Here is a 26762-nt window from a genome sequence, read left to right on the forward strand (position 1 = left end):
CAGCACAGCCATACCCAGCACCAGCACAGCCGTACCCAGCACCAGCACAGCCGTACCCAGCACCAGCACAGCCGTACCCAGCACCAGCACAGCCGTACCCAGCACCAGCACAGCCGTACCCAGCACCAGCACAGCCGTACCCAGCACCAGCACAGCCGTACCCAGCACCAGCACAGCCGTACCCAGCACCAGCACAGCCGTACCCAGCACCAGCACAGCCGTACCCAGCACCAGCACAGCCGTACCCAGCACCAGTACAGCTGTACCCAGCACCAGCACAAAAGCAGCTGAAGCCAACACAGCAGCAGCGAGCACCAGCAAAGCTGATGCAAACATCTAAAAACATGTGTGTGAAGTGAACAATTAGAATAAGTGTTAAATTCAAGTGTGTACATAGTGTTAAAATTAAAGTTGCAATAATTCTAATGTACAATAGTTTTCAAGAACTGTATTGTAGTACTCAACATACAGCAAAACCACTTTTAATAATACAGTGCTATCGGCTTAATGCACTGCAGTACCTATTTACTGTAGAGCATTCACAACTTCACAAAACTTCAAGATGGACATAACTCCAACAATAAGGTAAATACATGAATTACAGTATTTTTAGTAGAGTAGTAAAATATAGGTACAGTAAGTAATATGATACAATGCATTTTTATTGTGTACAAGAAAAAAAAAGACACTGACGCAAACGCCTCTTGAAGGTCACCTCTTGCAACGAATCCAACGCTCCAACGAACTGGGGGTGGTCCCATATAGTACGTTGAATCGAGGTTGTACTGTATTTGTATAATTTGCACGACGTTTCGAACCTCCATGGTTCATTCTCAAGTGAACAGATCTTACAATACTAGTTGATTTTATACCCGCATTAGGTCAGGTGATAATACAATGAAGGTGAAAACATGGGGGGATACATAAGGGATAAACATAGGGGCTGCAGAAGGCTTATTGGCCCATACGAGGCATCTCCTATCTAAACACAAAGATTAATCCAGTGTAATTGGCCTGTTATGTTGGACATTGTCTTCTGTGTTGGCATCAATATGTTATTGTCTTGTCCTTACTCTCATGGTGGGTAGAGTAAATAGTTCCGTGATTTGGGTGTTCATGGTAGGTCGCTCTATTCTTATGTGAATTGCCTCAAGAATTTGTAATCTTCTTGAATCTTGGGTTTTGTCTATTATGCAAGTATTCTTGTTCAACATTTCTCTTGTTAGAGTTATGTCATGGGCTTGTCTCATGTGATTCCTAGGGGCACCAGATTGAAGATGGCATGTCAAACGCCTCGTCAGCTTGGTCGACGTCATACCTATGTACTTACATTGAAGGTTACATCCTTCGTGGGGGCAAGTGTACATGTATACAACGCTTGACTGCTGTAGAGGGTTCTCCGTCGGCTTCGGGCTGTTTTTGATAAGGAGTTCGGAAGTCTTCTTGGTTTTGTAGAATATTATCAGGTTTATGTTTTGGTTAGGAGTAGTGCTTTTTACTCCTTTACGGATTATTTCTTTCATTATTCTTTCCTCTTTTATATGTTCACTGTGCATGGTTGATTTGTAATATAATTTTATTGGAAAGGAAAACTTAGCTTATTAGGCAAATCGGGCCTTGCATAGTTGGCTGAGAAGTGAGTTCTGGCTACTAGGTACGACATATATATATATATATATATATATATATATATATATATATATATATATATATATATATATATATATATATATATATATATATATATGTCGTACCTAGTAGCCAGAACGCACTTCTCAGCCTACTATGCAAGGCCCAATTTGCCTAATAAGCCAAGTTTTCATGAATTAATGTTTTTTCGACTACCTAACCTACCTAACCTAACCTAACCTAACTTTTTCGGCTACCTAACCTAGTCTAACGTATAAAGATAGGTTAGGTTAGGTTAGGTAGGGTTGGTTAGGTTCGATCATATAACTACGTTAACTTTAACTCCAATAAAAAAAAACTGACCTCATACATAATGTAATGGGTAGCTTTATCATTTCATCAGAAAAAAATTAGAGAAAATATATTAATTCATGAAAACTTGGCTTATTAGGCAAATCGGGCCTTGCATAGTAGGCTCAGAAGTGCGTTCTGGCTACTAGGTACGACATATATATATATATATATATATATATTTTAGTATATATATATATTAGTATATTTTGGTAGCATTCTTTCCTGTAGACATTATTAAATATGACCGAAAAAGTAAGATTAATAATTCTAACACGAATTTTCTCAATATTTCTTATGTTTCTTTTCACTGTCGATGGTAATTGAAAAATCAGTTCAACAAAATTCATTTTTATTTCTAGTCTGACGCCACACTTGAACGCTTTTCGTAATAACTTATTACATTTTCAAAGACTTTAGTTTACACACACACACAACTATAACCTGCAAACACTAAACAGATTTCTTACTATGCTATAATTCAAATGGCTTTTCATTTTATATTCCTGCATTTGGGTGAGGTGATATGTTACAACAGTTTTGGATGAAGTGAAAACAAACTTTCAACACAAGATAGAACACGAAATATCGGGTAAAGTTAAAGGGGAAGAATGGAAGTAAATGCAAAGGGCCTATTGGCCCATATTTCTTGATGCTTCTATATTGGTGCGGAGTCTTGAAGTGGGTAGAATATAGTTGTGCATTAATTGGCTGTTGATTGCTGGTGTTGACTTCTTAATGTGTAGTGCCTCGCAGATATCAAGCCGCCTGCTATCGGTGTATCTATCGATGATTTCCGTGTTTTTTGTTAAGACTTCTCTGGTGATGGTATGGTTGTGGGAAGAGATTATATGTTCCTTAATGGAGCCCTGTTGCTTATGTATCGTTAATCGCCTGGAAAGAGATGTTGTTGTCTTGCCTATATACTGAGTTCTTTGAGGCTTACAGTCCCCAAGTGGGCATTTGAAGGCATAGACGACATTGGTCTCTTTCAAACCGTTCTGCTTTGTGTCTGGAGAGTTTCTCATGAGTAGGTTGGCAGTTTTCTTGGTTTTATAGTAAATCGTCAATTGTATCGTCTGATTTTTGTCTGTAGGGATAACGTTTCTATTAACAATCTCTTTCAGGACCCTTTCCTGCATTTTATGAGCTGTGGAAAAGAAGTTCCTGTAAAATAGTCTAATAGGGGGTACAGGTGTTGTGTTAGTTGTCTCTTCAGAGGTTGCATGGCGTTTCACCTTCCTTCTTATGATGTCTTCAACGAAACCATTTGAGAAGCCGTTGTTGACTAGGACCTGCCTTACCCTACAAAGTTCTTTATCGACTTGCTTCCATCCTGAGCTGTGGCTGAGAGCACGGTCGACATAAGCATTAATAACACTCCTCTTGTACCCGTCTGGGCAGTCACTATTGGCATTGAGGCACATTCCTATGTTTGTTTCTCTAGTGTAGACTGCAGTGTGGAAACCTCTGCTCCTTTCCATGACTGTTACATCTAGAAATGGCAGCTTCCCATCCTACTCCATCTTGTAGGTGAAACGCAACACAGAATTCCGCTCAAATGCGTCCTTCAGCTCCTGCAGATGTCTGACCTCAGGTACCTGAGTAAAAATGTCATCAACATACCTGCAGTATATGGCCAGTTTCAAGTTCATGTCGACTAAGACCTTTTGTTCGATGGTACCCATGTAGAAGTTCGCAAACAGAACACCTAGGAGAGAACCCATAACGACCCCATCTACTTGCTTATACATGTGCCCATCCAGGCTCAAGAAGGGTGCCTCTTTAGTACAAGCTTGGAGTAGTTTAATTAGAATGTTTTCTGGTATGTCAAGAGGAGTACAGGTCAGCTCACGATACACTCTGCCCGCTATATATATATATATATATATATATATATATATATATATATATATATATATATATATATATATATATATATATATATATATATTATTAAATATGACCGAAAAAGTAAGATTAATAATTCTAACACGAATTTTCTCAATCTTTCGTACATTTCTTTTCACTGTTGGAGGTAATTCAAAAATCAATTCTCCAAAATTCATTTTTATTTCTAGTCTGACGCGACACGAGCGCGTTTCGTAAAACTTATTACATTTTCAAAGACTTTAGTTTACAAATACACAACTGAATAGAACTTATGCATCTCCGATTTTGTTTATATCTACATTTGAGTGAGGTGGATGGGGTGAGGTGGCATTAATAGGGTATTAATTTCATCAACCTAAGACAGAACAAGAGGTGGCATTAATAGGGTATTAATTTCATCAACACAAGACAGAACACGAAACAATGGGTATTGAAATGGAAGTGATTGTAGAAAGCCTATTGGTCCATATTTCTTGATGCTTCTATATTGGAGCGGAGTCTTGAGGTGGGTAGAATATAGTTGTGCATTAATTGGCTGTTGATTGCTGGTGTTGACTTCTTAATGTGTAGTGCCTCGCAAACGTCAAGCCGCCTGCTATCGCTGTATCTATCGATGATTTCTGTGTTGTTTACTAGGATTTCTCTGGCGATGGTTTGGTTGTGGGAAGAGATTATATGTTCCTTAATGGAGCCCTGTTGTTTATGCATCGTTAAACGCCTAGAAAGAGATGTTGTTGTCTTGCCTATATACTGGGTTTTTTGGAGCTTACAGTCCCCAAGTGGGCATTTGAAGGCATAGACGACGTTGGTCTCTTTTAAAGCGTTCTGCTTTGTGTCTGGAGAGTTTCTCATGAGTAGGCTGGCCGTTTTTCTGGTTTTATAGTAAATCGTCAGTTGTATCCTCTGATTTTTGTCTGTAGGGATAACGTTTCTATTAACAGTATCTTTCAGGACCCTTTCCTCTGTTTTATGAGCTGTGGAAAAGAAGTTCCTGTAAAATAGTCTAATAGGGGGTATAGATGTTGTGTTAATTGTCTCTTCAGAGGTTGCATGGCGTTTCACTTTCCTTCTTATGATGTCTTCGACGAAACCATTGGAGAAGCCGTTGTTGACTAGGACCTGCCTTACCCTACAGAGTTCTTCGTCGACTTGCTTCCATTCTGAGCTGTGGCTTAGAGCACGGTCGACATATGCGTTAATAACACTCCTCTTGTACCTGTCTGGGCAGTCGCTGTTGGCATTTAGGCACATTCCTATGTTCGTTTCCTTAGTGTAGACTGCAGTGTGGAAACCTCTGCTCTTTTCCATGACTGTTACATCTAGAAAGGGCAGCTTCCCATCCTTTTCCATCTCGTAAGTGAAACGCAGCACGGAACTCTGCTCAAATACCTCCTTCAGCTCCTGCAGATGTCTGACATCAGGTACCTGTGTAAAAATGTCGTCAACATACCTGCAGTATATGGCCGGTTTCAAGTTCATGTCGACCAAGACTTTTTGCTCGATGGTACCCATGTAGAAGTTTCCAAACAGGACACCTATGGGAGACCCCATGGCGACCCCATCTACTTGTTTATACATGTGCCCATCCGGGCTCAAGAAGGGTGCCTCTTTAGTACAAGCTTGGAGTAGTTTCCTTAGAATATTCTCGGGTATGTCAAGAGGAGTACAGGCTGGATCACGATACACTCTGTCGGCTATCATCTCGATTGTCTCGTCCACAGGTACGTTGGTAAACAGAGATTCTACGTCCAACGAGGCTCTTATCCCTGTGGCCCGTGTGCCCCGCAGTAAGTCAACAAATTCCTTTGGAGACTTAAGGCTGAAGGCGCAAGGAACATAAGGAGTCAGCAGGCCGTTGAGTCGCTTCGCCAGTCTGTACGTGGGTGTGGGTATCTGGCTAATGATTGGCCGAAGTGGCTTTCCAGGCTTGTGTGTCTTGACATTTCCATACGCATATCCAGGTTTATATTCCCCAATGATCTTTGGCAGGTGGAGTCCGGATTTCTTGGCGTTCACAGTTTCGATGATACCACTTCTCTTTAGAAAGAGAAGTGGTATCCATAGTGTTACAAGGCATGGGGAGGCAGCCAGCTCAGACAAACCAGCCGCTGGACGATTTATTGACGAATTTAAAGAGTTTGCAGAGGCTGAGGGATACCTACCGCAACAAGTGTTTAATTGTGACGAAACAGGACTGTTTTGGAAAAGAATGCCTAAGAGGACATACATTACCAAGGAGGAAAAATCCTTGCCTGGACACAAGCCTATGAAAGATAGGTTTACGCTTGTGCTGTGTTCAAATGCGAGTGGCGATTTGAAAATTAAACCCTTGCTAGTGTATCATTCTGAAAATCCAAGGGTTTTCAAACAGTATAAAGTGCAGAAAACCCATTTGTGTGTGATGTGGAAGTCTAATAAAAAAGCATGGGTGACTAGGCTTATTTTTTCGGAGTGGGTGAATGAAGTGTTGTGCCCTGCCATAGAAAAATATCTGCAGGAGAAACATTTGCCACTCAAAGACGTGCTTCTCCTCGACAATGCTCCTGCTCATCCTCCAGGCTTGGAAGATGATTTGTTGCCCAGATACAATAAATTCCTCACAGTTAAATTCCTTCCACCTAACACCACTCCTCTAATTCAGCCTATGGACCAGAAAATCATAGCAAATTTTAAGAAACTTTATGAAAGGGCACTTTTCCGGAAATGTTTTGAAGTGACTGAAGCCACAAACCTCACCCTCAAAGAGTTCTGGAGACAGCATTTTAACATTTGTAGTGCTTTAAAACTCGTTGACAAAGCCTGGCAAGAAGTGACTCAAAGAACCCTGATCTCTGGCTGGAGAAAATTGTGGCCTGAATGTGTGAGAGAACTAGACTTTGAGGGGTTTGAGCCTATAAATGATGCGCCTATTGTTGAGGAAATTGTTAGTCTAGGCCAGCAAATGGGCTTGGAATTGGATGGTGATGATGTGGAGGAGTTGGTGGAAGAACACAACGAAGAACTGACCACCGAAGAACTCCTAGCCCTTCAACAGGAACAGCAAGCCAACGCAGCAGCGGATGATTCTGCAGTGGAGGAGGAGGTGGCAGCAGCAGCAGCGAATGTCCCTTCTGCAGTAATTAAGAAGGTGTGTCAGATGTGGGAAGAGATTCAAACAATTGTTGAAAAGACTCACCCAGAGAAAGCTGTAGTAGGCCGTTGTCTTAATCTTTTCAATGACAATGTGATGCCTTACTACAGAGAGAGCTTGCGAAGAAGGGAAAAGCAAGCTTCCATGGACAGATTTGTGGTGAGGAAATCGAGCAGTGAGCCTCAACCAACACCTAGTGGCACTCAGATAAAACGTCCCAGGGAGAGCACACCAGAAAGGTCCTCACTGCCTGATGTGATAATGGAAGGGGACTCCCCTTCCAAAAAGTAACTCCTCTCCTCCTCCCCCCTCCTCACCATCTTCCATATGCCTACAGCACTCGACAGCAAGGTAAGTAATAACTGGAACATAGTTTTGTAGGTTTATTTAGATGAATTAGGTATAAAAATTTAGTTTGATGTGTGTTTTTTGGGGTAGTCAGGAATGGATTAATTCATTTCCCTTTATTTCTTATGGGGAAATTAGCTTCGGAATGCGAGTTTTCGGAATACGAGGCGTCTCCAGGAACCAATTAAACTCTTAAACTGAGGTATGCCTGTATATATATATATATATATATATATATATATATATATATATATATATATATATATATATATATATATATATATATATATATATATATATACTTGCGATAATTTCGAGTTACGATGTAAATTTCATTGAAAAATGCGACTCGACATCCGATGGTGTCGTCGACTTACGATATTTGTTGGTACACTTTCAGGTCTACCGAGCGCGTGGTTCCCAGTCACGCGGCCGACCTGCCTCAGTTTACTACAGCTGCCCGCTTAGTGACGATCGCGCCTATAAGAAATTCCGCTTTTGTGGTGATTTTTTGCATTTTGAACATTAAAGTAATTATTATATACCTTGCCATGAGTCCCAGGAAAGTCAGTGGTAAGGCTCAACATATGAAAACCCATGTAAGGATGAGCATATAGCAGATACAAGAGTACAGAATGTCTCTTCCTCAACAATTAAGAAAATGTGTGCAGCATGGGAAGAATTGCAAACCTTTGCTGAAACGACTCGCCCAAATCAAGCTGCAGTAGGTCGTTGCCTTAACCTATTCAATGACACTGATGCATCATTACAGACAAATGTTAAAATTAAGGGAACAACAAATGCCTCTTGACAAATTTGTAGTGAGACAAACAAGCACTGAATCATAACCAGGTTCTAGTGGTATTCAGGCAAAACGTAGGAAAGAGAGTACCCTAGAGAAAACATCACTGCCTGATGTGATAATGGAAGGGGACTCCCCTTCCAAACAGGAACAACTCTTCCTCCCCCCTCATCACCATCTTCCATACGCCATCAAGAGCCCTCCATAAAGGTAAGAGAGACTTTGGTACTGTATTGTAGTTAGAAAAAACATTGTATTCAGTATAAAATGTATTTGTATGTTAATATTTTTAGGGTGGGGAACGGATTAATTCAATTTCCTTTATTTCTTATGGGAAAAATAGCTTCGACTTACGATATTTCGACTTACGATCCGTCTCTGGGAACGGATTAGCATCGGAAGTAGAGGCCCCATTGTGTGTATATATATATATATATATATATATATATATATATATATATATATATATATATATATATATATATATATATACTGTACTTAGTTTATAAATCAAATAGATAAGATTTGGTGGTCTTATCACCACCAAATCAACTAAGTCCAGATTTGTGTGAGACCAGTAGTCAATTTATCCATCATGGTTATGTTTGGTGAAGAGTATCACTCAATCTCAACAGTCCTGTAACGTAATTGTGTGTTCCCATAGTAAGTGTAAAATAATCCAGAGTTGTTCAATAAAACCCATGTGTTAAGATGTAACCCACAGTGTACTTATTGTCCAACTTAGACTAAGAATACTTGATCCTTTTCCCATTATCACATACGATACATACATTTCCTTCCATTATTCATAATAAAGTAAGGACGTGTTTTGTTAGTCTGTACTCTCAGGTATGGCTTACAAACAGCCCTGCTGCTGCAATATGTTACCAAAATATATTATCCCATACTCCGGGATATGTTTATAAAAAATATTGGCCTTGCTGTGAATGTGTTAATCTGTCAGTAATATTAACCCTGCTTTGAAATAGCTAATGCAATGAATGTATAAAAATATTATGTAATTTGTATTAGTAAATAAAGTACTGTAATATTAGTTTTAGTTGTAAATACATCTAGCAAACTAAATATTCTTTTCCACAGGATAACAAGCCAGAGGAATGTTCAGTGTGTTTCAACGATTATGACGAAAATCAGCTACGACCTCGCACACTGCCATGTGGCCACACATTCTGCTGCCATTGTATTGACAATGCTATCAAGAATGGTAAGCTGACCTGCCCCAGCTGCCGTGCCGAGCACGCTGCCACAGCCTCTACTCAGTTCCCAATTAACTATGCTGTGGAGGCTTTTGTTAGGAAACTAAAAAATACCCAGCTAACAACTGAGGAAGTAGTGCCAGCAAAACCTTATGAAGGTCCCGCCAGAGGCATCAGTAAGACATTACGTTCCATGGTGCAGGAGCAGATGAGCAGCATCAGCCGCCTCATTATTAGCTGTGAAGAGGTACTGTCCCAGCTGGGGGAGTACCAGGCGCAGCTGGGGGACTGGAAGACTCATCACCTCCAGCTCCAGGACAGACTCTATGCTCTGGTAGAGCAGAATAAGTCAGCAATGAAACTCTTGGAACTGGAGGATACCAGTGTGGAAGATATGACAACACAAGGAGAGGAAGGGAAGACTCAGCTGCAGGCCATGTTGGGGAACCTCGACACAGTCAACACTCCACAGGAGGTTGGCACAACCATAGACACAGCTGATGAGTACAAGATGAAGGTAGAAGATTGGGTCCGGAAGTGCCAGGAACTTTTCCCAGATGTCAAGACTGTCCACACCTCAGTGAAGGTACGCTGCTGAAGGTCACATTGTTCTCACCCAACTGAGTGTAGTATTGCCTCTATATAAACACTTTTGACATGGAGACACATCAAGATGAGAGTTGACTTTATATATAGGAAACTTTTTGCTCTAACACCTGAAACATTTTTATTAATAAAGTCAACTGTCATCTTGGTGTTTCTCTACACTGTGGTCAGTGTAGAGTGTGACGGTAACGTGTTGGTGTTCGGCTGTTCAAAGCTAGGGGTATGGCCTCGTCACATAGTATTAAAAAAAAAAATAGAAAATCTGGAACTTCGTCTGTGGTAAGGTAAGGAGAAGACACACAAAACACAAGTAAATTTTAACAATGGAATTTTAATTACGTTAAATAAACAAACATGAATAAAATGGACAAACAAATTCGTATAATAAAATCAATCAATCAAAATAATAAGAATAATTAAATGACACAATGAAAAGTTACGTTAAGACAAAATAACAAGAAGTGCAATATAAAAGTAAATGAAAGGTGCTGGAATATTGGCTTTAAGCTATCACCTCTCTCAGTACACGTACGCCCAAAGCTTACGTCTAGGAGGGAGAAGTGTTAACTGTGAAAGCACGGAATATTCTGAGGACTGAGGTCGTGGCGACCCCAGACATCAAGTAGTATGGTGGGCGAGTGCAGTTGCAGCCAGACCGGCGACCAATCAGCGAGGAGCCGGCAGCGATCAACAGGTAGTTTGGCGGTTTGAGTCTGAGCAGGTGTCCCTGGCTGCATACGGTTTGCTCTCTGGCAAACCTTGCTGGTGTTGTTGTCGTTGTTGGACATTTCTTCCATAGTAGTTTTATATATTTGTTGTGACGTATTTGTGGAGGGAAGAGCAGGCTCAATCTCTTGAAGGAGATTATCGTCACAACTCTCCCCCGAAGCCTGCGGTTCTGGAAGAAGTACGTCGTTATGTGGTGGAGTATTAGATGGAGTCGCTTCTACTTCATAAACTCTGGAGAGATCATGGGCTAAGATGTTGTCAGACTCTTGGTATAGCGTGTCTCCAGGTTGAATTTCTGCAGTTAGCAAGCCCATAGTAGAAGACGTTGAGATGAGAAGTGGGCGTGCTGCAGGAGATGTAGGGTGGTGTGGTCCGTGTTGATGGTGGACCGAGCACTTTTCAGGTGTGGAGTGAAGTGCTGAAGCTTCAGGATGAGGAAGAGTAGCTCCTTGCCAATTGTTCCGTAGTTCCTTGTAGCAGTAGTCGCTGACAGGTGTATTCCTCTCGCCTCGTTGCTGCATCGCGACACCACCAACGTCGGTACCACTGGCGTCGACATGGAGGATGAAGGGCTTATCTGACGAGGTGAGAGTGGAATTAGAATAGGGCAAAGGAGCACGATTATTATCCTGAAAGCATTTGGGAAGATCATTAAGGATTTCGGAATTAGAAAGCGCTGACTCCTTGTCAGTGCTTTCGGGAGGAGAAGCTGGGAAGGTCTCACTGTGGATGTAGGGTTCTGTGAAGGTAGAACAGTTAGTCAGGACAGTGGGAGGAGTACCATTATATTGCTTCAGGAGGTTGACGTGGCACAGCTGGGTCTTCCGCCGCCTATCTGGAGTCTCTATTACGTAGTTGTTATTATTTCTGCACTCTTTGACGCGGTAGGGTCCTGAAAACCTGTTTTGTAAAGGTGAACCTGGGATAGGGAAATATGCAAGGACGAAGTCTCCCGGCTTGAATTTTCTTACTTTGCTGGTCTGGTCATAATGAGTCTTCATTCTCTCCTGGGCTTTCAATAGATTATCATGGGCAAAACGGTGGACTCTCTCTAGAATGTGTTGAAGGTTTTGAAGAAACTGGGGCACATTCTGATGCTCACTGAAGGTGGCATCTCGGAGAGAGTCTTTGAAAGCCTTAAGGGGAGTACGGCACTTACGGCCGTAGAGCATCTCATAAGGAGATACTCCTAGGGACTCATTGGGGAGACTTCTGAAAATACACATGATAAGGTCAATCTGCTTATCCCAATCCTTCGAGGTTTCACTACAAAACTTTTTCAAGAGTGCTTTGATGGTCTGATGACTACGTTCAAGAGAACCCTGTGAAGCAGGATGATAGGGGCTGGACAATACCTGTTTGATGTTGAACTCCTCCAGTGTCCTTTTGAAGAGATCACTGGTGAAGTTGGTATCACAGTCGCTCTGAATCTCCCTGGGAAATCCGTATTGAGTGAAGATCTTCAATAGATGTTTTATAACCGTAGCAGCCGTGATGTTCTTCACTGGAACTGCTATGGGAAATCTGGTGGTAGGACACAGGATGGTTAGGATGTAGGCGTTACCTGAACTGGTCCGAGGTAAAGGACCAACACAGTCTATTATGAGTCTGTGGAAAGGTTCCGCAGGCACCTGTATGGGAATCAGTGGCGCTCTGGGAATGGAGATGTTCGGTTTGCCTGCCATCTGACATGTATGACACCGTTTTACGTACTGTTTGACGTTATTTACCATACCTGGCCAGTAGTAGTCTTGACGAATTCCATGGTAAGTCTTGTTGAAGCCGTAGTGGGAGAGCGCTCCGTGGGCCAGGTGTAGAATAGTGGGCCGCAGGCTGGTGGGAATCACAAGTTGTTCGATGTTGGCCCAATCGTCCTCCTCCTTCAGTTTACTGGGTCTATATCTGCGGTAGAGCAAGTCGTTCTCTAGGAAGAACCCAGGAATACTGTCGGGTTGAGTCTCAGCCTGGAAAAACAATGGTGTTAAAGTAAGATCTTCCCTCTGCAACTTACGGAACTCCAACTTGGTCAGATGCGGGGGGAGTTTCTGAGGGTCTTGAGGGACAGCGGTTGCAGTAGAGTCAGCTGGCTGTGGACGTGCGGCTTGTGCACGGGTGGTCACGAGAACCGGAGGAGAAACTTCATCACTCTCTTGAACCTCTGCTGGAACATACTCTAGAATAGGGTTACTTGGCACAGAGTTACACACCTGGGGTTTGTCCATGACGATCAGGTTGGTCGGTTGCAGGTCTTCTGCCAAGTCGTTGCCTAGGAGAAGTTGCACTCCAGGCATGGGAAAAGGCTTTTCCCTGACGGCGACTTGGACTTCCCCGTTCACGTAGGAACAATCCAGGTGGACTCTGGCGAGAGGGTATGGAGTGGTAGCAGTGAGGTCAGTGATGAAGACAGTTTCTCCGGTGTAGGTGATGTTGGGCACAGCTGACTTCAAGATGATCGATTGAAGAGCCGCTGTGTCCCTCAAGATCTTCAATTTGAAACGTCCCTCCGGATTTGAACCGTTGGCAGAGACAGTTCCAGTATACAGGTGTTACTGAAAAGAGAAAGATCATTGACATTAACACCAACATTCATTACAGGCTTACCGGACTTAGGAGGAGTTGGTTTGGGTTTTTGTTGGTCAGTGGTTCCCTTGTATTGAGACTTACCACACTTGTCTATGGTATGTCCATAGAGTCTACAATACTTGCAGTACAGTTGCGAACCAGCTTGATCGGGGCTCACTTTCTCGTAACTGTACCACGACTTCTTACTGGAGGATGGTTCGGGTGTCAGCCGGTGGATGAGGCTGTAAGTGTCAGCCGACTTAGCACACTTCAGGTAGTCGGTTTCTTCTTTATCTGCTAAGTAGAGGCGGACAGGAGGCGGCACACGTCTCAAGAATTCTTCAACAAGCATCAGGTTGACGAGTTCTGCAAAAGTAGAGACATGTGCTGCTTCCAGCCATTTCATGAAATACCTCCGTTTCGTGTTAGCAAACTCGAGGAAGGTAGTGGTACTTGCCTTCAGGTGGTCACGGAATTTCCTTCTATAACTTTCTGTGGAAAGTAGGTAGGCGTCCAACACCGCTTGTTTCAGAGTGTGGTAGTCATTCTCAGACGCCAAAGTACTGAGTGTGACTGCAGCTCTACCTGTAAGATGGACTCTGAGAAGTGTGGCCCATTGGTCGACAGGCCAACTGAGTTGATTAGCAAGAGTTTCAAAGGTGGTGAAAAACACGTCAACTTCTGCTTCTACAAAGGATGGCATTAACTTACTTGCATGTGATATATTAAAACTGACGGGAAGATTGGCAGTAGCTTGCTGGCGTTGAGTGAAGTGTGAAGTTTCCAAGGCGATTTCTCGTTGACGACACTCTAGAGCCAGAGTCGCTTGTTGCTTGTCATGTTTGCGTTGTATCTCCAACTCGCGTTGTTTGGTTTCAAGCCGTACTCGTTCCCGCTCCTGGAGTAAGGCAATCTCACGTTCTTGTTCTTCCCTTCGTATGGCAGCTGCTTCTCTTTGCTGCTCGCGTTCAATCTTGGCCAGCTCTAGTTTAAGTTTCATCGTTGCCAAGTCAGTTTTATCTGCAATATAGTAAGTTTCATGAGTTTCAGAGTCGATCTTACCTTGCTCTAAATAGTAATCCAGCAACAGGTTGTGTAGGTCATTTTTGTTGGCTTGGTAGGGAACTTCTAGTTGATACTCATGTGCAAGAGTTTGTAATTCAGTCCTCTTGGCACGACTTAAAGTCCCTATTTCACCTGCTGGATTTGCACGGAAAGCTTGGAGACGAAACATGGTGAAATTAGCAAATAAAGGTACACGAATATTCAATAGTGAATGTCAGAAACAGGACAACGTGGCAACTGATACCTATCCTGTGGGATCTTTAACAATTAAAGTTAAGTAAAAGATGTTAAATGATTAATTTTAAATCAAGGGCGTAGGAAATCTTGTACCCGGTACTCATGTAAGAGGATAAGGGCAAGAAAATCCTACTAACAAATGAAACAGAGTTTCGAAAACAAATGAAACAGTTAATTGCCTCAAAAGTAAAATTGGTAGTCCAAGGATGTAGGCATACCTTGCCAAGTCTCTATAGGACATAAAGCAAGTTTTTCCTACTGAATTTAATATGATACTTACAGAATTAGCGAACTTTTGTGCTCTGAAAAGTAAGCTAATTCCCTACCGTTGTATGTATCATCATCTCTGACTGACGTGTAGGGGTGCGAGGTGTCAACTGGTGACGAGAACTGCTGCTGAGGTCCCAATTCAGCAACTAAAGTTCGAGCTAGAGGAACTATGGCCCTCTTTGTCCTCTTACAGTCAGATTGCAGAAGATTGGGTACTCTTGACCCGGGGCAGACCACAGTACCAGGGTACCAATATGATGATCTGTCAAAAATGAGAAATATTCAAGGGACAAAGATGGTAAACACGAGTAATAACACGGAGGGAGAGATGACCAATTAAGAGTATGACTGAGGCCTACAGTCACCACGTAATCCAAAGTTGTCTCACCTTCACCATATGTTACTCTCGTAATGCACAATACACCGCACCTTATAAAAAATGAAATTGAATATGAAAAATAGTAAAGCTACGTTAACAAAGTTAAATACGCTTACCATAAATTACCACTTGGCACCAGTACCTGAGTGAAGCTCCCGGACGGGCCCCCATATAATATGTGACGGTAACGCGTTGGTGTTCGGCTGTTCAAAGCTAGGGGTATGGCCTCGTCACATAGTATTAAAAAAAAAATAGAAAATCTGGAACTTCGTCTGTGGTAAGGTAAGGAGAAGACACAAAACACAAGTAAATTTTAACAATGTAATTTTAATTACGTTAAATAACCAAACATGAATAAAATGGACAAACAAATTCGTATAATAAAATCAATCAATCAAAATAATAAGAATAATTAAATGACACAATGAAAAGTTACGTTAAGACAAAATAACAAAAAGTGCAATATAAAAGTAAATGAAAGGTGCTGGAATATTGGCTTTAATCTATCACCTCTCTCAGTACACGTACGCCCAAAGCTTACGTCTAGGAGGGAGAAGTGTTAACTGTGAAAGCACGGAATATTCTGAGGACTGAGGTCGTGGCGACCCCAGACATCAAGTAGTATGGTGGGCGAGTGCAGTTGCAGCCAGACCGGCGACCAATCAGCGAGGAGCCAGCAGCGATCAACAGGTAGTTTGGCGGTTTGAGTCTGAGCAGGTGTCCCTGGCTGCATACGGTTTGCTCTCTGGCAAACCTTGCTGGTGTTGTTGTCGTTGTTGGACATTTCTTCCATAGTAGTTTTATATATTTGTTGTGACGTATTTGTGGAGGGAAGAGCAGGCTCAATCTCTTGAAGGAGATTATCGTCACAAGAGAAACACTATTACTTATATTTTTCAGTTACTATACTCAGAGCCTGATGCTTCATTATAGTCCAGTTACTTTACTCAGAGCCTGATGCTTCATTATAGTCCTGTTACTTTACTCAGAGCCTGATGCTTCATTATAGTCCAGTTACTTTACTCAGAGCCTGATGCTTCATTATAGTCCAGTTACTTTACTCAGAGCCTGATGCTTCATTATAGTCCAGTTACTTTACTCAGAGCCTGATGCTTCATTATAGTCCTGTTACTTTACTCCGAGCCTGATGCTTCATTATAGTCCAGTTACTTTACTCAGAGCCTGATGCTTCATTATAGTCCAGTTACTTTACTCAGAGCCTGATGCTTCATTACAGTCCAGTTACTTTACTCAGAGCCTGATGCTTCATTATAGTCCAGGTTCCACCATTAATGTTTGTGTTGGTAATGACAGGTGCAGGAGACCATCAGCGAGGCCCTGGAGATGATGACCACAGAGACAGGTGCCACAGCTGACCCCTTACACCTGGGAGACTCAGCCTCCAGCATCATGAATAAAGTTCTGGAAATCACTGGAGAGATCCCCCAGAAGCAATTAACAGTAAGTTTTTTATTTTCTCTTGTGGTTCATATCACAAGATATTGAGTTGCGTTTTGAGGAGAGGAAGCCTGTTCTTAGGTTTATGGAGGTTCCCCAAGGTCAACAACTGACTTTCTCTAACATACAATACACAATAGTTGCCTAACTCCTGGTAAACATTTACTGGTAGGTGAACAGAGGAAACAGGTGAAAAGAAACATGTGAATCATTTCCGTCCTGCATAAAGATTGAACCTGTGATCCTCTATTGAACCCGGGATCCTGGCCCCCTCACAGAGGCGCAGAGAGCGGGTGACACTCCACCAACCTACCGGGAAAGCATCCAGGAAGACAGTGAACCAAAACAGACCACTGCTGGGTTCGAAGAGACTGAAGCCTTGAAACTGCCAATAAACTCCCAAACAATGCCAGCACCAACCCCCTGCCAGTAGAGGGGGGCTGGAGCTACAGGTCCAGCACCAATCCCCTGCCAGTAGAGGGGGGCGGGAGCTACAGGTTCGGCACCAACCCCCTGCCAGTAGAGGTGGGCATTAGGTACAGGTTCAGCACCAACCCCCTGCCAGTAGAGTGGGGCTGGAGCAACAGGTCCAGCACCAACCCCCTGCCAGTAGAGGTGGGCATTAGGTACAGGTTCAGCACCAACCCCCTGCCAGTAGAGTGGGGCTGGAGCTACAGGTGTAGCACAAAACCCCTGCCAGTAGAGGGAGGCTGGAGCTACAGGTCCAGCACCAACCCCCTGCCAGTAGAGGGGGGTTGGAGCTACAGGTGTAGCACCAACCCTCTGCCAGTAGAGGGGGGCTGGAGCTACAGGTCCAGCACTAAGCACATGCCAGTAAAAGGGGGGCTAGAGCTACAGGTCCAGCACCAACCCCCTGCCAGTAGAGGGGCAGCTGGAGCTACAGGTTAAGCACCAACCCCCTGCCAGTAGAGGGGCAGCTGGAGCTACAGGTTAAGCACCAAACCCCCTGCCAGTAGAGTGGGGGCTGGAGCTACAGGTCCTGCACCAAACCCCCTGGAAGTAGAGGGGTGGCTGGAGCTACAGGTCCAGCACCAACCCCCTGCCAGTAGAGGGGCAGCTGGAGCTACAGGTTAAGCACCAACCCCCTGCCAGTAGAGGGGCAGCTGGAGCTACAGGTTAAGCACCAAACCCCCTGCCAGTAGAGTTGGGGCTGGAGCTACAGGTCCTGCACCAAACCCCCTGGAAGTAGAGGGGTGGCTGGAGCTACAGGTCCAGCACCAACCCCCCTGCCAGTAGAGGGGGGGGGGGGCTGGAGCTACAGGTCCAGCACCAACCCCGTGCCAGTAGAGGGCGGGGTGGAACTACAGGTCCAGCACCAACCCCCTTCCAGTAGAGGAAGGCTGGAGCTGCAGGTCCAGCACCCAACCCCCCTGCCAGTAGAGGGGGGCTGGAGCTACAGATCCAGCACATACCCCCTGTCAATAGAGGGGGGGGCTGGAGCTACAGGTCCAGCACCAAACTCCCTGCAAGTAGAGGGGGGCTGGAGCTAAGGTCCAGCACCAACCCCCAGCCAGTAGAAGGGGGCTAGAGCTACAGATCCAACACCAACTACCAGGCAGTAGAGGGGGGCTGGAGCTACAGGTCCAGCACCAACCCACAGCCAGTAGAAGGGGGCTAGAGCTACAGATCCAACACCAACTACCAGGCAGTAGAGGGGGGCTGGAGCTACAGGTCCAGCACCAACCCCCCAGCCAGTGGAGGGGGTGCTGGAGCTACAGGTCCAGCACTAACCCCCTGCCAATAGAGGGGGGCTGGAGCTACAGGTCCAGCACCAAACCACCTGCAAGTATAGGGGGGCTGGAGCTACAGGTCCAGCACCAACCCCCTGCCAGCAGAGGGGGGCTGGAGCTACAAGTCCAGCAGCAACACCCTGCCAGTAGAGGGGGTGGGAGCTACAGGTCCAGCATTAACCTCCTGCTAGTAGAGGGGCTGGAGCTACAGGGCCAGCACCAACTCCCTGCCAGAAAAGGGGGGTTGGAGCTACTGGTCCAGCACCAACCCCCTGCCAGTAGAGGGGGGCTGAAGCTACAGGTCCAGCAACAATCTCCCGTGCCAGTAGAGTGCGGCTTGAGCCACAGGTCCAGCACCAACCCACTGCCAGAAGAGGGGGGTTGGAGCTACAGGTCCAGCACCAACCCCCTGCCAGTAGAGGGGGCGGGAGCTACAGGTTCAGCACCAACCCCCTGCCAGTAGAGGGGGTGTTACGGCCCTACTGGGGCGCAACCGGGTTCTTCTCTGATGGTATTAGAGTTTGGGTATCCGGCCCCAAGTTAGTAGTGGCTTTCAAGGGGTGTGTTCCGTAACGCAAGTTAAATTAAAGGGGGAGGGATACAAATGTTCCAATTTATTTATTTATATTCTCCATCACCATGAATAAATAAATATCAGTTACACGCAGGGGTTATAACTACACTATAATGTACAGGGTTGTCTTCCTCCGAAGACACTGGATGCTCCACGTTGCACACTTTGGGTAGCCCTGGTTCCTTCTTCCGTGGCCCACGATGAATCCTCTATGATTCTATTGGCGAATCTACCATGGCCACAGGCCAGCCAAATCACAGTCCCACTGGGTGCTCCGTCGTGGAGGCCTTCAACCACAATCCAGCCTGTAGCTGGCAGGTACCGATCAGCTCCGCTGTGTAGGCCACTCCACGACCGATACTAGGGTTGCAAGCCCTAGGCGGGGGGACTCGTGTGATCCCGCTGATCACTCTCCTTACTAAGCACCACAGTGGCTAGTCTCTTCCACCAGCCAGTCCTGGATAAGGCGATTCCCGACACTGCCACGTCACAGGCAGGCTAATACTCTCAACAGAGGTCGTCCGGGGGTGACTCACAGCTTCTTCAAAGCAGACTGGTGAAGAGACCTTGGCTGCCTTGGGTAGACTGATCCATCGTCCAATACAGCAGTCCCAGGTCGACTCTGCAATCAGACACGTCATTAATACTGGGATGCTCTAGGGAACCTCACTTACAAGCTTAGACACAAACGTCCACCTCTCCACTCCATAGATGGCATTGCTGTCTAAGCGCCACCTCACCAGAGGTCAGCAGCGGCTATGTTATGAGCTGATTAAGACGGGAATCCAGCACCTGTGGCCGGTATATCCCGTCCTCACTAGATGGCGTTGTCCATTTGGAGTGGGTTTCGGGAGAGGACTCACAGATGGCGTTGTAGTCACTGCTCCGTGCTCCGATGCTGGACTCGGGTCTGTAACACCTCCCCACCAAAAAGAATTTGGTTTATAAAAGAGAAAACAAACCAAATTAGTACGTGGGTACAACTCCAAATGGACTCACATACACAATGGACTGGAGTGGCGAGGATGTCTTGTCCGCAAAACTGTCCTAATGGGAAACTCTGGCACAAAGGAAACTTGAAGATGGAAGGCAATGACCTGCCTGATGTGACGTCCCACACCTTCACTGAGATGTTAATCAGGGGCATAACCATCTCACGTGCCTCGAGTAAGGATCGGTACAGACGCGATCTTGGGTGAATCGACACCTCCCTTTGTCGTGGCACCGTTGATGACTGGTCACAGACGGCATTTCTTGTACCGGTCCGGTAGTCCTTCAGGGAGACGGGAACCTGGAATACAGGGGTCTGATAATTTAGAATAACAGCGATTGTTGTTAAATCAGTACTCACAGCATAATCGTCCACTAGGCCCACACCTAGACCCAACAGAGCTGCTTGTACTTGGAAGATGGTGTTCGCTCTGCCACCGTCAGGTCGACCAACGTTCCGTATAACGCTGAATCCAGGTTCGGCTATCACGTGGGGAGTGTCAACCTGTCGGAAACAGTTACTCGTAATATCATTTCACATACCTCCTGTATCTACCATCACCTTCCAGGTCCCTTCTTCGACTGCAACACTCACAGTGCAAGTCTCCAATCCCTGGGATCTCTTCACGATGTTCATAGGAGCCATCATCTGTCGGGTCGTCCACTGGTCCTTACTTAAAACACACACGAGAACAAAACAAAATACTGCTAAGAAACATTTGGCTAACTTAGGGATAAGTTTCATGAGCCTGTAATGTCCATAGTTGGCTATATCCATTAGCCTGGTTTGGACCGAAGAGGGCACTAGAACCTTCGCACATACCTCACATACCTCTGACGTCCGGGGAATCTCTGGCCGGTTCAGTGAACGTTGTAGCTTGCCATACCGCAAGTACTGATGTGCCATCACTCCAGACTCTCGGGTATCCGTGGGTGCTTGTACACGAGGCCTCTCCTCTTGCTCAGTCGCTTCTGCCACCATAACCTCATGTTTCTTGTCGGGAGAAGAATCAGGAGACTCTGTTGGAATGCTGTCTATCTGTTGGGTAGAGGAAGGATTAGACAAGTTAAGTAGTGGTACGTCTGCCTGTATCTGGATATTACCATTTCCTGCTGTTACCTCGGACCTTGCTGTTCCAGCTGACTCGTCCGCAACCTTGAGATGTTTGTTGCTCCAACCTGTCACCAAGTCGTTGGCTAGTATTACGTCAATCCCAGCTATAGGCAAGGTATCAACTACTGCCAACGCACATGTGCCGCTGAAGTAGGGCGAGTCTAGATGTATCGGCACTAAGGGGGCAACGTACCGCGTCCTAGGAAACCCAACCAGGACAACCTTTTGTCTCCCGTCCACACTCACTCCCTCGGGTAACGAGTTTCTCACGATCAGGGACTGGGCTGCTCCACTATCTCTGAGCACTACAACTGATCTACCAGTATGATCACTCGATACATACCCACCTGAAGTGTGAGGGGCAAACAATCTTGGTTCTTCCTGACTAGTCATCAGAGACTGGGTTCCCTCTGGTGGTGTTACACAGCCCATCAGCATCACCTCCCTACGTGGACCGCTACCTCTTCTGCCTCGGCACATAGCAGCTACATGCCCTTTCTGCCCACAAGTCCAACACACTACATTCCTCCTCGGACTACGGTGTTTCGGACTGCTAGGACTAGTCCTTCGGGGGCTACTTGGGGGAGTCTTCATAGCGCTTTGTGGGACGGGTCTCTCCTCTTCTTGACGAGGTTTGCCAAACAGACGTGGGTAATTCCTAGGGACATACCTAGTGGAAGACCTATGTGTTAGGATGTATTCTTCAGCCATAGTGGCTGCCGCACTCAAGGTCTCTACCTGTTGCTCTTCTAGGTATGTCTTCAGATCTCCAGACAGACATTCCTTAAAATCCTCCAACAAAACGAGCTGTTCGAGTTCTTCTTTCGTCTTCACCTTCCGAGAGGCACACCACTCCTGGAAAAGCCGTTCCTTGATGGTCGCGAACTCGGTGAACGTGTGCTCCGAGGTCTTTTTCAGGTTTCTGAACTTTTGCCTGTAAGCCTCAGGTACCAATTGGTAAGCTATGAGCACTACGTTCTTCACTTTGTCGTTATCACAGGAGTCATCAAGGGACAACGTGGAGTAGGCAATTTGGGCCTTCCCAGTCAAGACGGACTGTATCATGATGGCCCAAATTTCCTTTGGCCATTCCAAAGAGGCTGCAACCTTCTCGAAGGCAGTGAAGAGCTTCGACACTTCCTTCTCGTTGAATTTTGGGACCATCTTGATGTTCCTTACCGGATCGAAACTACTTGTTTCCGTTGTTTGCCTCCGACCACCTAATCGCGATACTTCTAACTCGTGTTGTCTTTCTTTTTCCTCTCTGTCTCGTCGTTCTTGCCTGTCTCGCTCTTCTCTTTCTCTTTCTCGTTCTTCTCTCTCTCGTTTCTCTTCTCTTTCTCTTTCTCGTTCTTCTCTCTCTCGTTTCTCTTCTCTTTCTCTTTCTCGCTCTTCTTTTCTTTCCTGTCTTTCTCTTTCCTTTTCTTCTAATTCTAAACTCTTCATTTCCATTTCTTTTTCTTGTCTCTCTCTTTCCATTTCTAATTTCTTATCTTCTCTCTCGCTTTCCCTTTTCTCTCTCAAGCGATTTCTAGCTTTTTCCATTCTATTTCACGGTGGATCTCTAATTCACGCATTTTCACAGTGAGTAAACTTATATTCAGTTCACTCTCATCACTTTCAATGTCACTGCCCTTATCTTCCTTTTCAGTGGAAGCTACCTCCTCACTTTCCTTTATACTCTGTGCCTCGCCTTCTTGTTTCTCCCCGGCCTTCAAGTGTTTGTGAACCTTTGACAAGATCTCAACACGGGAATCACTTGCAAGCATTTTTATCTCCAGATAGGCACTCACTAGCACAAGTTCTTGTTTTTCCAGATATTTCAATCTGGCAAGACAGTCCTCCTTCTTCAGAAAGGCCTGAACATCGTCCAGATCGTCGATAGTCACTTATTCTGCCATTGTCACTAAGATGGAGCACTAGCACTTAACACACCTAGCACCGCACTACAATATTGCACTAAATCACACCGAGCACCGCACAGGACGCACAACGTCCAAATAATTATAAACGGGGAATTATTTACAGGGGATTGCGCTACATCACCACCCCTGTCAAACATACTTGACAAGGGGTCGGATCCCGCTGGGAATGCCAATTATGTTACGGCCCTACAGGGGCGCAACCGGGTTCTTCTCTGATGGTATTAGAGTTTGGGTATCCAGCCCCAAGTTAGTAGTGGCTTTCAAGGGGTGTGTTCCATAACGCAAGTTAAATTAAAGGGGGAGGGATACAAATGTTCCAATTTATACATATATATTCTCCATCACCACGAATAAATAAATATCAGTTACACGCTGGAGTTATAACTACACTATTATGTACAGGGCTGTCTTCCTCCGAAGACACTGGATGCTCCACGGTGCACACTTAGGGTAGCCCTGGTTCCTTCTTCCGTGGCCCACGATGAATCCTCTATGATTCTATTGGCGAATCTACCCTGGCCACAGGCCAGCCAAATCACAGTCCCACTGGGTGCTCCGTCGTGGAGGCCTTCAACCACAATCCACCCTGTAGCTAGCAGGTTCCGATCATCTCCGCTGTGTAGGCCACTCCACGACCGAAACTAGGGTTGCAAGCCCTAGGCGGGAGCCTCGTGTGATCCCGCTGATCACTCTCCTTACTAAGCACCACAGTGGCTAGTCTCTTCCACCAGCCAGTCCCGGATAAGGCGATTCCCGACACTGCCACGTCACAGGCAGGCTAATACTCTCAACAGAGGTCGTCCGGGGGTGACTCACAGCTTCTTCAAAGCAGACTGGTGAAGAGACCTTGGCTGCCTTGGGTAGACTGATCCATCATCCAATTCAGCAGTCCCAGGTCGACTGCAATCAGACACGTCATTAATACTGGGACGCTCTAGGGAACCTCACAAGCTTAGACAAAAACGTCCACCTCTCCACTCCATAGATGGCGTTGCTGTCTAAGCGCCACCTCACCAGAGGTCAGCAGCGGCTATGTTATGAGCTGATTAAGGCGGGAATCCAGCACCTGTGGCCGGTATATCCCGTCCTTACTAGATGACGTTGTCCATTTGGAGTGGGTTTCTGGAGCGGACTCACAGATGGCGTTGTCGTCACAGCTCCGTACTCCGACGCTGGACTCGGGTCTGTAACAGGGGGGGCTGGAGCTACAGGTCAAGCACCAACATCCTGCTAGTAGAGGGGCTGGAGCAACAGGTCCAGCACCAACTCCCTGCCAGTAGAGGGGGGCTGGAGCTACAGGTCCAGCACCATCCCCCTCCCAGTAGAGATGAGCTGGAGCTACTGGTCCAGCACCAACCCCCTGCCAATAGTGGGGGGCTGGAGCTACTGGTCCAGCACCAACTCCCTGCCAGTAGAGGGGGCTGGAGCTACAGGTCCAGCACCAAACCCCCTGCAAGTAGAGGGGGTCTGGAGCTACAGGTCCAGCACCAACCCCCTGCCAATAGAGGGGGGCTGGAGCTACAGGTCCAGCACCAACCCCCTGCCAGTAGAAGGGGGATGGAGCTATAAATCCAGCACCATCCCCCTGCCAGTTGAGGGGGGGCTGGAATTACAGGTCCAGCACCAACCCCCTGCCAGTAGAGGAGGGCTGGAGCTACAGGTCCAGCACCAACCCCCTGCCAGTAGAAGGGGGATGGAGCTATAAATCCAGCACCATCCCCCTGCCAGTTGAGGGGGGGCTGGAATTACAGGTCCAGCACCAACCCCCTGCCAGTAGAGGAGGGCTGGAATTACAGGTCCAGCACCAACCCCCTGCCAGTAGAGGGGGCTGGAGCTACAGGTCCAGAACCAACCCCCTGCCAGTAGAGGTGCGCTGGAGCTACAAGTCCAGCACCAACCCCCTGCCAGTAGAGGAGGGCTGGAGCTACAGGTCCAGCACCAGCCCCCTGCCAGTAGAGGAGGGCTGGAGCTACAGGTCCAGCACCAGCCCCCTGTCAGTAGAGGGAGGCAGGAGCTACAGGTCCACCACCCAACCCCCCTGCCATTAGAGGGGGGGGGGGGCTGGAGCTACAGGTCCAGAACCAATCCCCTGCCAGTAGAGGTGGACTGGAGCTACAGGTCGAGCACCAACACCTTGCCAGTAGAGGGAGGATGGATATACAGGTCCAGCACCAACCCCCTGCCAATAGACGGGGGACTGGAGCTACAGGTACAGCACCAATCCCTTGCCAGTAGAGGGGGACTGGAGCTACAGGTCCAGCACTAACCATATGCCAGTAGAGGGGGGCTGGAGCTACAAGTCCAGCACCAATCCCCTTTCCAGTAGAGGGGGGGCTGGAGCTACAAGTTCAGGACAAACCCCCTCCCAGTAGAAAGGCTGGAGCAACAACTCCAGCACCAACTCCTCTTGCCTGTAGAGGATGGCTAGAACTTCAGGTGTAGCTCCATCCCCCATGCCAGTAGTTGAGGGCTGGAGCTACAGGTCCAGCATCAACCCCCTGCCAGTAGAGGGGGGCTGGAGCTACAGGTCCAGCATCAACCCCCTGCCAGTAGAGGGGGCTGGAGCTACAGGTCCTGCACCACTCCCTGCCAGTAGAGGTGGGCTGGAGCTACAGGTCCAGCACCACTCCCTACCAGTAGAGGTGGGCTGGAGCTACAGGTCCAGAACCAACCGCCTGCCAGTAGAGGTGGGCCTGAGCTACAGATCCAGCACTAACCCCATGCCAGTAGAGGGGGGCTGGAGCTACAGGTCCAGCACCAACCTCCTGCCAGTAGAGGGGGGGCTGGAGCTTCAGGTCCAGAACCAACCCCCTGCCAGTAGAGGTGGACTGGAGCTACAGGTCCAGCACTATCCACATGCCAGTAGAGGGGGGGCTGGAGCTACTGGTCCAGCACCAACCTCCTGCCAGTAGAGGGGGGGCTGGAGCTACAGGTCGAGCACCAACCCCCCTACCAGTAGAGGGAGGATGGATATACAGGTACAGCACCAACCCCCTGACAGTAGAGGGGGGCTGGAGCTACAGGTCCAGCGCCAACCCCCTGCCAGTAGAGGGGGGCTGGAGCTACAGCTCCAGCATAATGGGACTGACTGACCACAGGTGATAATGGGGCTGACACTGATCACAGGTGATAATGGGGCTGACACTGACTACAGGTCATAATGGGGCTGACACTGATCACAGGTGATAATGGGGCTGACACTAACTACAGGTGATAATGGGGCTGACACTGACCACAGGTGATAATGGGGCTGGCACTGTCCACAGGTGATAATGGGGCTGACACTGACCACAGGTGATAATGGGGCTGACACTGTCCACAGGTGGTAATGGGGCTAACACTGACCACAGGTGGTAATGGGGCTGACACTGACCACAGGTGATAATGGGGCTGACACTGTCCACATGTGATAATGGGGCTGACACTGACCACAGGTGATAATGGGGCTGACACTGTCCACAGGTTGAGGACCTCCGCAGGATGAGGGAGTCCGTCAAGAGGCTGGTGGAGGCTGGCCGGGTGGTGGCCGTCCAGGAAGACCAAGATGGCCGCCGCTCCGCTAGGATAACTCTACAAGACGAACAGCTGTACCTCCACTCACTCCTGCGTCAGCCCACGCCCGCCCACCCCCATACCCTCCAGGTTACTTTATTACACCCACTAGTCTTACTGACATTACTGACTTATTGAATTTTGATAACTAATATGATAACATTTTGTTATATAGTTATC

At 46.6% G+C, this 26762-nt stretch overlaps 1 protein-coding gene across 1 annotated transcript in view; it reads left to right on the forward strand.

Moving 5' to 3' along the window:
• Positions 1–26762, forward strand: part of LOC123749562 (uncharacterized) — an 89763-nt gene that overhangs the window by 57811 nt on the left and 5190 nt on the right. Inside the window, exons 3-5 of the mRNA XM_069311032.1 lie at positions 9255–9956; positions 16533–16679; positions 26493–26672. Coding sequence (XP_069167133.1) covers positions 9255–9956; positions 16533–16679; positions 26493–26672 — 1029 coding nt within the window. The remainder of the gene's footprint in view (positions 1–9254; positions 9957–16532; positions 16680–26492; positions 26673–26762) is intronic.

Source organism: Procambarus clarkii, chromosome 69 (assembly GCF_040958095.1).
Source record: "Procambarus clarkii isolate CNS0578487 chromosome 69, FALCON_Pclarkii_2.0, whole genome shotgun sequence".
Lineage (NCBI taxonomy): Eukaryota > Metazoa > Arthropoda > Malacostraca > Decapoda > Cambaridae > Procambarus > Procambarus clarkii.